This window comes from Nicotiana tomentosiformis, chromosome 3 (genome assembly GCF_000390325.3).
Source record: "Nicotiana tomentosiformis chromosome 3, ASM39032v3, whole genome shotgun sequence".
Classification (NCBI taxonomy): Eukaryota; Viridiplantae; Streptophyta; class Magnoliopsida; order Solanales; family Solanaceae; genus Nicotiana; species Nicotiana tomentosiformis.
In genome coordinates this window covers 45484442-45496414 of record NC_090814.1, presented here as the reverse complement: position 1 = coordinate 45496414, position 11973 = coordinate 45484442, and the positions used below count along the sequence as shown (strand labels likewise).

The 11973-nt window shown below is 35.8% G+C and overlaps 1 protein-coding gene across 1 annotated transcript; it reads right to left on the bottom strand.

Annotated features, from left to right (window-relative positions):
- Nucleotides 1-5195: 5195 nt before the first annotated feature.
- Nucleotides 5196-6336, bottom strand: LOC104097581 (agamous-like MADS-box protein AGL80). Its single transcript, XM_033656484.2, has one exon. It carries the CDS (start codon nt 5970-5972, stop codon nt 5385-5387), a length of 588 nt encoding a protein of 195 aa, XP_033512375.1. The 5' UTR covers nt 5973-6336; the 3' UTR covers nt 5196-5384.
- Nucleotides 6337-11973: the final 5637 nt, after the last annotated feature.

Below are 11973 nucleotides of genomic sequence, written 5' to 3'. Positions count from 1 at the left end.
ACTGAGACTGAGATATGATATGAATGCATGAATATGACTGAGTACAAAATATCAATGAAATCAGTGAGATGACAGTATGAGACGACCACTATGGGTCCAAAAAATATCGGCATAATGCCTAAACATGATATCAAGCATGATTGACAGCATAACTACTTTATCACATGGTGAAAACACGGATATCAACAAAGTAAGACCACTATACAGTGCCATGGAAATAATAGAGTCCCAATTCATATGGTGCACGCCCACATGCTCGTCACCTAGCATGTGCGTCACCTCAATACCAATCACATAACACGTATTTCGGGGTTTCATACCCTCATCATTAAGATTAGAAGAGTTACTTACCTCGAACAAGCCAATAACAATGCCGAGCAAGCCAAGCGATGCTCCAAAGATGCCATCCTATGCGTTCCGACCTCCGAACGGCTCGAAACTAACCAAAAATAACTCAAATACATCAAATAATGCTAAAGAAATCAATCCCGATCGAAAAGGATCAAATCTTGAATCAAAATCCCAAAATCAGCAAAAAGCCCAATCCGGACCCGCACCTCGGAACCCGATAAAATTTATAAAATCCAATAACTCATTCAATTACGAGTCCAACCAAACTAGTTTCACTCAAATCCGACCCCAATTCGATGTTCAAAACTCAAATATTCATATTATGAAACTTTAGGCCAAAACCCCTCAATTTCCTCTTGACAATTCATCAACCAAAAGGTAAAATCGAAGATAGATTCATGAAATATAACCAAAATCGAGTAGAGAACACTTACCCCAATTCATATGGCGAAATTTGCTCTAAAAATCGCCTCAATCCGATCTTGAAAATGTAAAAATGAAGCCAAAGTCGCGAACCCTTGTATATAACATTCTGCCCAGCACTTCCGCATTTGCGGAAAAATAGTCGCATCTGCGACAACCGCATTTATGGTAACTTTTTCGATTCTGCGACCATAACTAACCAGCTGGCCCCTTGCACCTGCGGAATAATTTCCGCTTCTACGCACTCACAGGTGCGACTCCTTCTTCGCATCTGCGATGACCTCCAGCCAAGCCTGCTACGCTTCTGCGGCCAATTATCCGTATTTGTGGACTCGCATCTGCGCCCATTCTTCCGCAGATGCGGAAACACCAGAACCAAAAATCTTTAGCAATGCAACATGAAATGAAAGTGATCTGAAACCCTGTTCGAAACTCACCCGAGTCCCTCGGGACCCCGTCCGAATATACCAACAAGTTCCATAACCCAGTACGGACCTACTCAAGGCCTCAAAACACATATAACAATATCAAAACGATGAATCACACCTCAAATCGAAATCTATGAACTTTGAACTTTCAAATTCAATAACTAGTGCCGAAACATAGCAAACCCATCTGGAATGACTTCAAATTTTGCACCAGTCACATTTGACATTACGGAGCTATTTCAATTTCCATAATCGGATTCCGACTACGATATTAAAAAGTTAATCCCCCAATTAAACTTCCCAAAAATTTAACTTTCGTCATTTCAAGCCAAATCTACTACGGATCTCCAAATCACAATTCGGACGCGCTCCTAAGTCCAAAATCACCCAACGGAGCTAACTGAACCATCAAAACTCCATTCCGGGGACAAATTCATAAAAAGTCAAACTTGGTCAACTCTCCTAATTTAAAGCTTCGGCAATAAAATTCATTCTTCCAATTCGATTCTGAGTAACCTAAAAATCAAAATCGACGATTCACATAAGTCAGAATATATCATACGGAGCTACTCATGCCCGTAAACTACCGAGCGAAGTACAAATGCTTAAAATGACCGGTTGGGTCGTTATAAAATTAAGCATCAAAATATTTTGGTTCCTATGATTTTGTGTCTTTGTCATTCAATTGAGGCTACAAGTCTACTGGACTATTCTTGCAAAAAGAAAAAAGAAAAATTTATTTGTGCATGTATGACTAAATGGGAAAAATGACCCTAAGTTAGTTTGGGAGGTTTACATATTCCTGCATTGATGTTTCTTATGAACAAAAGGAGAGCTATAGAGTTTCCTTGGCGATATTTGTAGTGCTTCATTCAACTGTTCCCTTTCACATGCCCTACTGGATAACATAATTAGTTTTATTTCATTTGATTTGGTGTAAGACTGGGGAATGATATGGTAAAGGTGGATGAGCTGTATGGATGTACCTACAAAAAAAGGTGGATAAGCTGTATAAGATGTTGTCTTCCTTATGCTCATTTCACCATCAAGCTTTTATTGTTCTATTTAGTAATTGTTAGTATTTGAATTTATTTTTGTGATGATTTGTTCGCTAGGCCTTTTATTTGTATTTGCACATTTTATGTGTTTGACCCTATACATTTGCTAGTTGTGTGGTACTAGTTTTGGAAGGACAACTTTGGAGTAAAAGTCTGAATCCCGGCAGAAGGTGTCGTATGAATTCGTCCAATCTCCCTAAACTTGATGGGTACACAGTACCTAACTGGTGGGTGGTAACCTATATCTGTAAATTAGTCAAGCTGCACACGAGCTGACTCGAACACCAAGTTTTTCTGCACTTCATGTGTCACGATCTTTCTGATTACTTTGTGTTCTCTTCCCTTCCATTTTTACGCAACTTCTTCACAGTAGCCTTAATAAAGAATAACAAAGGATAGAAACGTGATATATCTCATCTCAGTGTCCTTTTTGTATTTGAATTATTTTTAATCTGTATCCTCTAGGTGTTAGAAAAGTGATATGTCATCTCTGTATCATTTTTTTAAAATTTTTATTATTTTTAATCTGTATCCTGTAGGTGTTATTTCTATCTATCTAGACACCGGGTTATAAACTCAAGAACAAGTAGAAGTTCTGTCTTGAAGTAATCTCCTCACTGTGGGCAATCTCTTCTAGAGTTTAGGCACTTAATTCTTTAAATATATAGACTACAATGAGCCGAGTCAGTTATCAGTTTGATACTTCAAGGGATATTTTGAACACCCCACGCTACCACTTCAACCAGAATGTTGCACATATTATCAGTTGCCAATATATTCTCTGTGTCACTCGCTTCCATTACCTTATTATATTACTGTTGTTATTGCTTATTGCTTTATTTTTACCGTTCCTTAAGCCGAGGGTCTATCGGAAACAGCCTCTCTGCCTTTATAGAATAGAGGTAAGGATGCGTACACACTACCCTCTCCAGACCCTACGTATAGGATTAAGCTGGGTTTGTTGTTGTTGTTGTTGTTGTTGTTGTTGTTGTTGTTGTTGTTGTTGTTGTTATTGTTAATAACATACTCTCTGTAAATTACTGGTATTCCAATTCATCGGTAGCTAATAATACTGATTCATATTTTTTTATTATTCATATAGTGAAACTACTGCAACTTTGAGGAAACTGCAGGATTCTTCTATAATTTTTTTTCTTATTTTAATCGAAAAGTGTGTCTGGTTATACCATGAAATATGGAGATACTACAGCTAGATGGGAACAAGCACTATGCTAGATATATTAGCAGAGCTGTCTTTATATTAGTTTCATCATCTAAGGTCATGAGTGCAATTAGATTTTGACATCCTCGTTTATTTATTTATTTTCTGGAATGAGTCCCCTATCCTCCTCCACTTTGTGCATTTTTACGTATATTCATTATGAGTACTTTTTTTACATGAAAAATATATCCATTTGCAGATGCATGATTCGTCTATCGTTAATTAGCTACCACAGTACATGCTTTTACATCTTTTTTTGTTGAAACATCAAGTTGCTGTAACCCTTAGCCTCACATTCTCCTCACTCTTCTCCCAGACATAACTATAGTTCTCTCTCTCGGTCTCTAACTTTAACAGAGAATAAACAAATCTTGCTGGCATGTCAAATTTGGTATTCATGTTCCCAATTTGAAACCGTCTTCCTCTTCAAGAGGAGATCTATAAATATGTCAACGATGTTTAGGCTAAGGTAACGAACACATTGCTGTTACTGGAGAAATTCGTACAGCAGTTTGATTCATGACCCATAATGATCTTTCAGTTCCACTTTAAATTTTAGTTTTTTTTAACCAGCTGTTGAGATCCAATTAACTTTGACTATTCCTTTTGGAGGTGGAAAAGAGCACTTGTAATCGTAGTTGTTTGTTACAGAACGTACATAGACACAAATTGATATAGTATACATAGCACAATCATAGGTAGAGATATTTAGGAATTTTCTGACTTTGTTTCCTTAGATGGATTTACTTGTACACCGACAAATTGATATAATATACATAGCACAATCTTGGAATAATACTACAATGAGATTGCTCCATTGTCTTTGTATTTAACATTGTTCAACCAGCATCTATCATTTATCATTTATCAGTAAAACTGGATAGTTCACGTAATTGAAATATTTCATTTTTGCGTGATGTGGGTTCATCATCTCTTTGTGGATGGTACTGACATGACCTGTCCGGAGTCTGGCCTTTTTTTAGAAGGCTATTAATGCTTTGAAATTTACTTGTCTTTGCAGTATGGGGGGCTTACAACCACGCATTTCATCTTCATTGTATCTTGAAGTGGGTGAATTCTCAATCTGCTCAAGCACATTGTCCCATGTGCCGTCGTAAATGGCAGTTTAAAGAATGAAAAGATTATGTGCATCTTTTGCTCATGAATAGAAGGAATGAATCAGAATTTTCCACCACTAGGATTCTCTGCTTCATTCCTCTTGAGAAGGGGTAAAAGTATGAATCTATTTATTAAAATTTTTGATTCTTTTTTAAATGACTATATTATTTATAAAATATTATTAACGGTTTCGATAATAGTTGTTTAAATGGAAAGAAGTTTTTAAACTTAAAGTTGATACAATATTCCTTTAAATCAATAGTGTTTCAAGAGAGATTAAACGGGTTGACTATATTATCAACTAGGGAAAAAACTCTTTCTAGAAATCAATTACAAAATATTATTAGTAGCAATAATTTTGCATCTCAAAATATATATGATATTTCTTCTAAGAAAATTTAAGACCTCTCTCTAAAGTTTGGCTTTAGGCCATTGAGCCGCCCCCGATTGTTACTGAAAAGTATTGCGGGAGAAATGGCCTGGTTTCAAATACCAAATGGACAAAGCAAAAAATAAGGATTAATTAGAGGATAAAGACCCATTATGAATTAAATCTGTTACAGAAAATAACAAGGATTAAAAATAGGCAAAAAGGAAAAAACCCAAAAATAAACTCCATGCAGAAGGAATCACATAACATGAAAAATAAATCTAAGGAAAGAAAGCATTAGGCCACACACTAGTGTTGTGGTTATCACTAAAATTAGGCATAATCATCTCATCTCCATATCCGAATCCAATCTGCTGTTCACTTGTGTTGTTATTCATCCAATCATTAAACCACTATGTTTGTGTCCTCTGCATCCCCTCCAACCCTAATTCCACCACTGGCTTTTGCTCCACTAGTGGAGGAGCAGCAGCCTGTGAAACAGCAGCAAAAGAAGAAGAAGTGGAAGTTCCTTTTCTAAATGCTTCAATTCTCTTATTAATCTCCTTCAAATTCTGATCAACAACCCAACCAAGATCATTCAAATCCCCCAAGTTCAAATTTTGCAGCCATTTTTCAGCCAAACACTGGTACATAACTTCAGTCATCTCCTTCTCTCTGTTCTCTTTGCTTTGTTTTTTCAGCTGCTCGCTCGCTTTTGCAATCCTTTGTCTGATAAAACTCTCTTGATTCACCATTTTCTTGCTTTGTTCCATCTCTGGCATTCTCTTGAACTCCGCGAGTACGCGTTGAGCTCCCATGGTATTTGGCCATACCTCAGGTTGGTTTTCATAAGGGCTATAAAAAATAGCACAAGCATCAATTCCACAAAGGGTGCTCAATTCACTCACCTTCTTCATTAGACCCTTCTTCCTTTTCTTAAATGTTGCTTTTCTTGCCGAGTCATTAGTTATGAAAGCTAACTTTACCTTCTTCCTTGTCATTTTTTTCCCTCAACAAATTTGCAAACAAGGTGGAAGTATTTGGTAGATATATGCTTTTTGTTGCTTGGAATGGCAATGTTATATACAAAAGTGAAGATGTTCTCTAATTAATATGGAAGATATTGCATTTGTTTGCATAGCTGGAAGGAGACATTGATGACCCAAGATATTTGGAAAGAATTTAGTACTACCAAATATTTACATTAATTACATTTCATTTACTAGAGCAATGCAATTTTGTTTTTCCTGACTACTACTCATATATTTGTTTTCAAGAAGAAAAAGATTAAACTTATAAATAAATAATATTGGTAAGAAGTTTTCTGTAATCATATATGATATTTTATCAACCAAGTCGTAATATTATAAGCTAGCTAAGTTTGTACAGAAACATAAAAGATTGAGTAACTTAGGGCTTTGTTGAACTACTGACTACTGTAATACTTTGTATCAGAATTTGATTAATCTTTTTTTGGGGGGGTTAAAAAGAGCTAGTACTATATTATATCATATCATCATATTATACTAAAAGTGGGAAGACATTAATGGTAAAGTTGAATTACCAAAATGTACATCAAAAATTAAACGACACTATTACCCCTCATCTGAATACTATTCCTATAATAATTTTTGGTACTAAATAGTAAATTATCCTTCAATAAATGATAAGTGAAATAATTAAATGGAAAGTTAATCACATATTAATCAATTCATTGTGTTCAAAAAATTAAAAAGTCGAAAACAAATCTTAACATATATTCAATTCTTCTGATCTATCTAATGACCATTTATCATTTATATAGTAACTGATGCATTTAAGAAGAAACCCATAAGTTAGAAACATGTAGAATTTATAATATATACGAATTGAGTTTAAATTAGTGTAACGATCCGACTTGTCATTTTGAGAATTAGCGTTCCGTTCGGTGGCTTAAGGTCTCGAGCAGCTTTGAAATTTGTATTATGACTTGTGAGGGTGGTCAAGTTTGGTTTTTCCGAATGATTCAGGATTTAATTGAAAGAACAACTCTTGTTTTGGAAACTTAAGTTGAAATAATTGACCGGATGATGAATTATGTGAAAACGACCCCGTAATGGAGTTTTGATGATTCCAATAGCTCCGTATGGTGATTTTAGACTTAAGAGCGTATCCGAAATATTTTTTGGAAGTCCGTAGTGGAATTTGGCTTGAAATGATAAATTTTGAATTTTGGAAAGTTTGACCGGGGAGTTAACTTTTTGATATCGCAGTCGGAATCCAGTTCTGAAAATTTTTATAGCTCCGTTATGTCATTTATGACTTGTGTACAAAATTTGAGGTCAATCGGACGTGATTTGATAGGTTTCGGCATTTAAAGTAAAAGTTGGAATTTTTTAGTATCATTAATCTTGAATTGCGGTATGATTCGTGGTTCTAGCATTGTTTGATGTAATATGAAGATTCGACTAAATTCGTATGATATTTTAGGACTTGTTGGTATAAATTGACGGGTCCCGAAGGGCTTGGTTGAATTTTTTGATCATTGGTTGAGAGACTAGTAAAATTAAGAAATTTGGGAGCTTGACCATAGTCAATATCGGGTCAAGACAATCTCTCTTCAGTATTTTGAGTTCGCGAGCAGGTTCGTAGCATGTTTTATGATTGAAATTCATATATGGTTTGTGTCCGGAAGGTTCCGGATGAGTTTCAGGGTGGTTTCGGATCATTTCGGAGAAGTTTGAGTTTGCTGGTGAGGTACTGTTCATTCGCAATTGTGAACCATTTATCGCAATTGTGTGGTTCGCAATTGTGAAAATACTGTTCATTCGCAATTGCGAATCATTTATCGCAATTGCGAAAACACTGTTCATTCGCAATTGCGAACCATTTATCGCAATTGCGAAAATACTGTTAACTCGCAATTGCGAAAACACTGTTCATGGGAGGTACTGTTCATTCGTAAATGCGAAGTTTTTGTTCGCAAATGCGAACCTGGACAGAATGTTTAAGATCTGAAAATAATGGAGTAAGTATTCTTAACTCAATATTGGTTAAATTACCTGAATCCATGGTTGTTTTTAACATTTAATGGGTGAATTAAGTTGGAAAATTTAGAAAACCCTCTTAGTTTAAATTAAAGATTTGAGGTCGAGTTGAGGTCGGATTTTGGTAAAATTAGTATGGGTAGACTCGTGGTTGAATGGGCTTTCAGATTTTGTAACTTTTGTCGGGTTCTGAGACGTGGGCCCCACGAGCGATTTTTGAGCTAAATTTTGGATTTTGTTGGAAAATTTATGTTTTCTTATGGAATTAATTTCAATATTTTTTATTGATTGAATCAAATTATTTGTGACTAGATACGAGGTTTTCGGAGACCAATTCTCGAGGTAGGGGCATAACAGAGTGAGAAATTATACGATTTGAGGTAAGTAACACTTCTAAAATTGGTTCTGAGGTACGAATCCCCGAATTGATGTTATATAAATTATTTGGAGGTGACACATATGATAGTTGACGAGCGTGTGGACGTGCACCATATAAATTGACTTGAATAAATCCTTTGAAGTTGCAAAGTTAAAGAATCATGTTATTATCTGAACATGCTACACGTGTTAGAGGAATTGAGCTAAGGCTCGTAATAAAGATCATGTTTAGGCTATGTGCCGATATTTTGGGACCCATAGGGTCGTGTTGTTGTTGAATTAATTATTTTAAAAATGTACACTTCATACTCAGTCATGCTCATCCATTGTGAGAGTATTTATTGAATCAGGGCTGCCCGTCTGCAGGAGGTCATATCGGCTTTTTATATATTATTATTATTATTATAGGATCGGGCTGCACGCCGCAGCAAGCCTTATAGGCTTTATTATTATTATGGGATCGGACTGCATGCCGCAGTAGGCCATATCGGCTTTATATAGCGCTTGGGCTGAAGGAACCCCTCCGAGAGTCTACACACACCCTCAGTGAGCGCGGTTGATTTATAGCGCTTGGGCTGAAGGAGCCCCTCCGGAGTCTGCACGCACCCCCAGTGAGAGCGGTTGATTTATATTGAGGGATGGATCTTCCCTGGGTTTGAATCTTGCCCGAAGCATTTATATTGAGGGATGGATCTTCCCTGGGCATGGATCTTGCCGAAGTATTTATATTGAGGGACGGATCTTCCCTGGGCATGGATCTTGTCCGAAGCATTTATATTGAGGGATGAATCTTCCCTGGGCATGGATCTTGCCCAAAGTATTTATATTGAGAGATGAATTTTTTATGGACATGGATCTTGTCCGAACCCTTGATATTTGGGGATGGATCTTTCCCTGGGCTGGATTGGCCCTATACGGTACTGAGTGACTAACTATCAGTTGATGGATATAAATATATATTTGGATGGATCTTCCCTATGGTGGATTGGCCATATACAGTACTGAGTAATTGAGTATTTTAGATTGTGAGTACATGGAGTTTTCACTAAGGTGTATCACATACAGTATGTACATTGGCATGTAGATACAGAGATGTCATATTCCTCGTATTGTTCAGAATTGATCTATTTTACTTGTACTGAGTTTTACTGTTGGACTTGAAAGTATGCCTACGTTTCTGTACCATTATTTATACTGGACTATACCTGCGGAGCTCGTCACTACTTTCAGCCCAGAGGTTAGTCTTGTTACTTATTGAGTTAGTTGTACTCATATTACACTCTGCACCTCGTGTGCAGATCCAGGTGCTCCCGGATACGGCGGCTGCTAGATTTCGAAGTTAATTCTGTTGGGGACTACCAAGGTAGTTGCTTGACGTCCGTAGACTCGATTCCTTTCCTGTTTAATTATTGTACTGTTTTATATTTTTAGACATTGATTTTTATCCGTCAGACTTTGTATTTATATTAAATACTCATGTACTCAGTAACACCGGGTTTTGGGAGTGTTATATTTGAAATTGTGAGTTTCTTCCGCTGAATTTAATTATTATGTTTTCAAATTTTAAAAAATATGGTAGTTTATTGAGATTGTCGGCTTGCCTAGTATTGAGATAGGCGCCATCACGCCAGGTGAGATTTTGGGTTGTGACAATTAGTTGAAGACACCTCTTTCAAAATGGAAACATCTAAAATAAAATGTTGAAAGATTAAAATATCATATAAAGTTGAGCACATTTTTATCTTTATAAACGGATAACACTCAATAAATAACGCTATAACATATTTTGTGGTATGTATACCAAAACGTAAGAGCACTCATAATTATGATAAGGCTGTTGAGTTTTTTCCAGTTGTACCAATATGAACCGATCACCTTTTATTTGGTTCATCTGTAAATGTAATTTTTTAATCCTTTAAGGGATTTAATTCACACGGAACGTGCTATTAAATTAAAGCGTTACATAGTATATACTTGGGAATCCAAACTAAATAATAGAGTATGAATGGTCTTTAATAAAGTGTTTTTGTCATTTTTTACTATAGCTTTATGTAGGTGATTATTTTGCTGCAAGTCTTTTGCAATATCTGCAGCATCCATCAAATTTGTCTCACATCAACTGTTTAGGGTTGTGCATTTGGATCAGATATTTGAGAATCCGAACCGATCAGCTCAATTCAGATTTTCAAATTTCAGATTTCGGATATTTGGATCGGATATGGATTATATTTTTTAAAATTTTGAATATCCGGATCGAATTTGAATTGATATAATTTTAACCCGATCCAATCCGAAATTCAAAATTATTTGGACATGTATAAATTTAGGGTTAGGTCTTATTTCATCGAGCCTCTCTATCTCTAAGCTCTCTTTAGAGAGACTGCTGCTCTATTCGTCTTCTTTGTGTTCTGACTATCGGCGGCGACCGGACGATGCCTCTTCCTTTGTCGACTCGAATAATCCTATGAATTCAGCTTGCCTAACCTTCCAGCAGAGATCTTTTGGTATGAAACGATCTAAAGTTGTTACTGAATGAAGATCTAAATCATGCTTGCATTTTATGCATTATAAGATCATTAATTGCCTTTTATGTTGCTAAGGTGTGTGTTGAAAAATTTTGTTCTGTTGTTGGTGCAGAATGGATGAAATGGTGCATGGTCAGGGAGGATGGAGGGAGTTGACTGTGTTACGCGATAGATTAGCAATAGCCTTACTAACACGTACAATCCTATCCGACAATCCGAAATATTTATCGGATCCAAACTTTAAAATCTGATCCGATCCGATGTTAATTCGGATCAGATTCGAATTGTATTTTGTAGAATCCGAAATATGAAATTTCAATCCAAAATGTGCTAAATCCGATCCAATCCATACACAACCCTAGCACCAACAACTATAGTTAGAGGTATTCTTTAAATTTTCTATTAGAATAATAATTTTATATGTTGATTAAATATATTTCGTTTGTCAATGTTTACTTCTAAACAAATACTCCATTTTATAATTATTGATTATTAATTATTTTCAATTGGAAAACAAGTTCTTGAAGTGCTTTGAATTAGAGAATTTCCTCTTACAAATTCTTAGAGAATGTAAGATAAGCATGCGAGTAGATGTATGTTTTATTTTTATTTTTCCTTTGCAAAAAATACTTTTTTATTATAAAACACAGACCGTAAAGTAAAGACAAGTATAGAGAGAAACTGGTATATTATTCAAACTTCAAACTTATGTACATAATGAACTAAAAACTCCTCTATTTATAGAAGAAAGGAAGCAGCTGCGAGGCTTTTCTTTAGCTGCTTGTAAGCTGTCTGCATGAGCTGCTTGCAACCTGTTTAATAAGAAGCTGTTGCAAATCATTTCATTAAGCTGCTTGCAACCTGTCTGCATCAGCTGCTTGTAGATAAACTTCAACAGAGTACTAAATGGATAATCTTCTTCAGGAAGATTATCTATAGCGGAGTAATAAATAGACATCCACAATATAATTATTTTCATAACACTCCCCCTTGGATGTTCATTAAAAGGTATTGTGCCTCGTTAAAACCTTACTAGGAAAAACCCAGTGAAAAAAATCCTAGTGAAGGAAAAA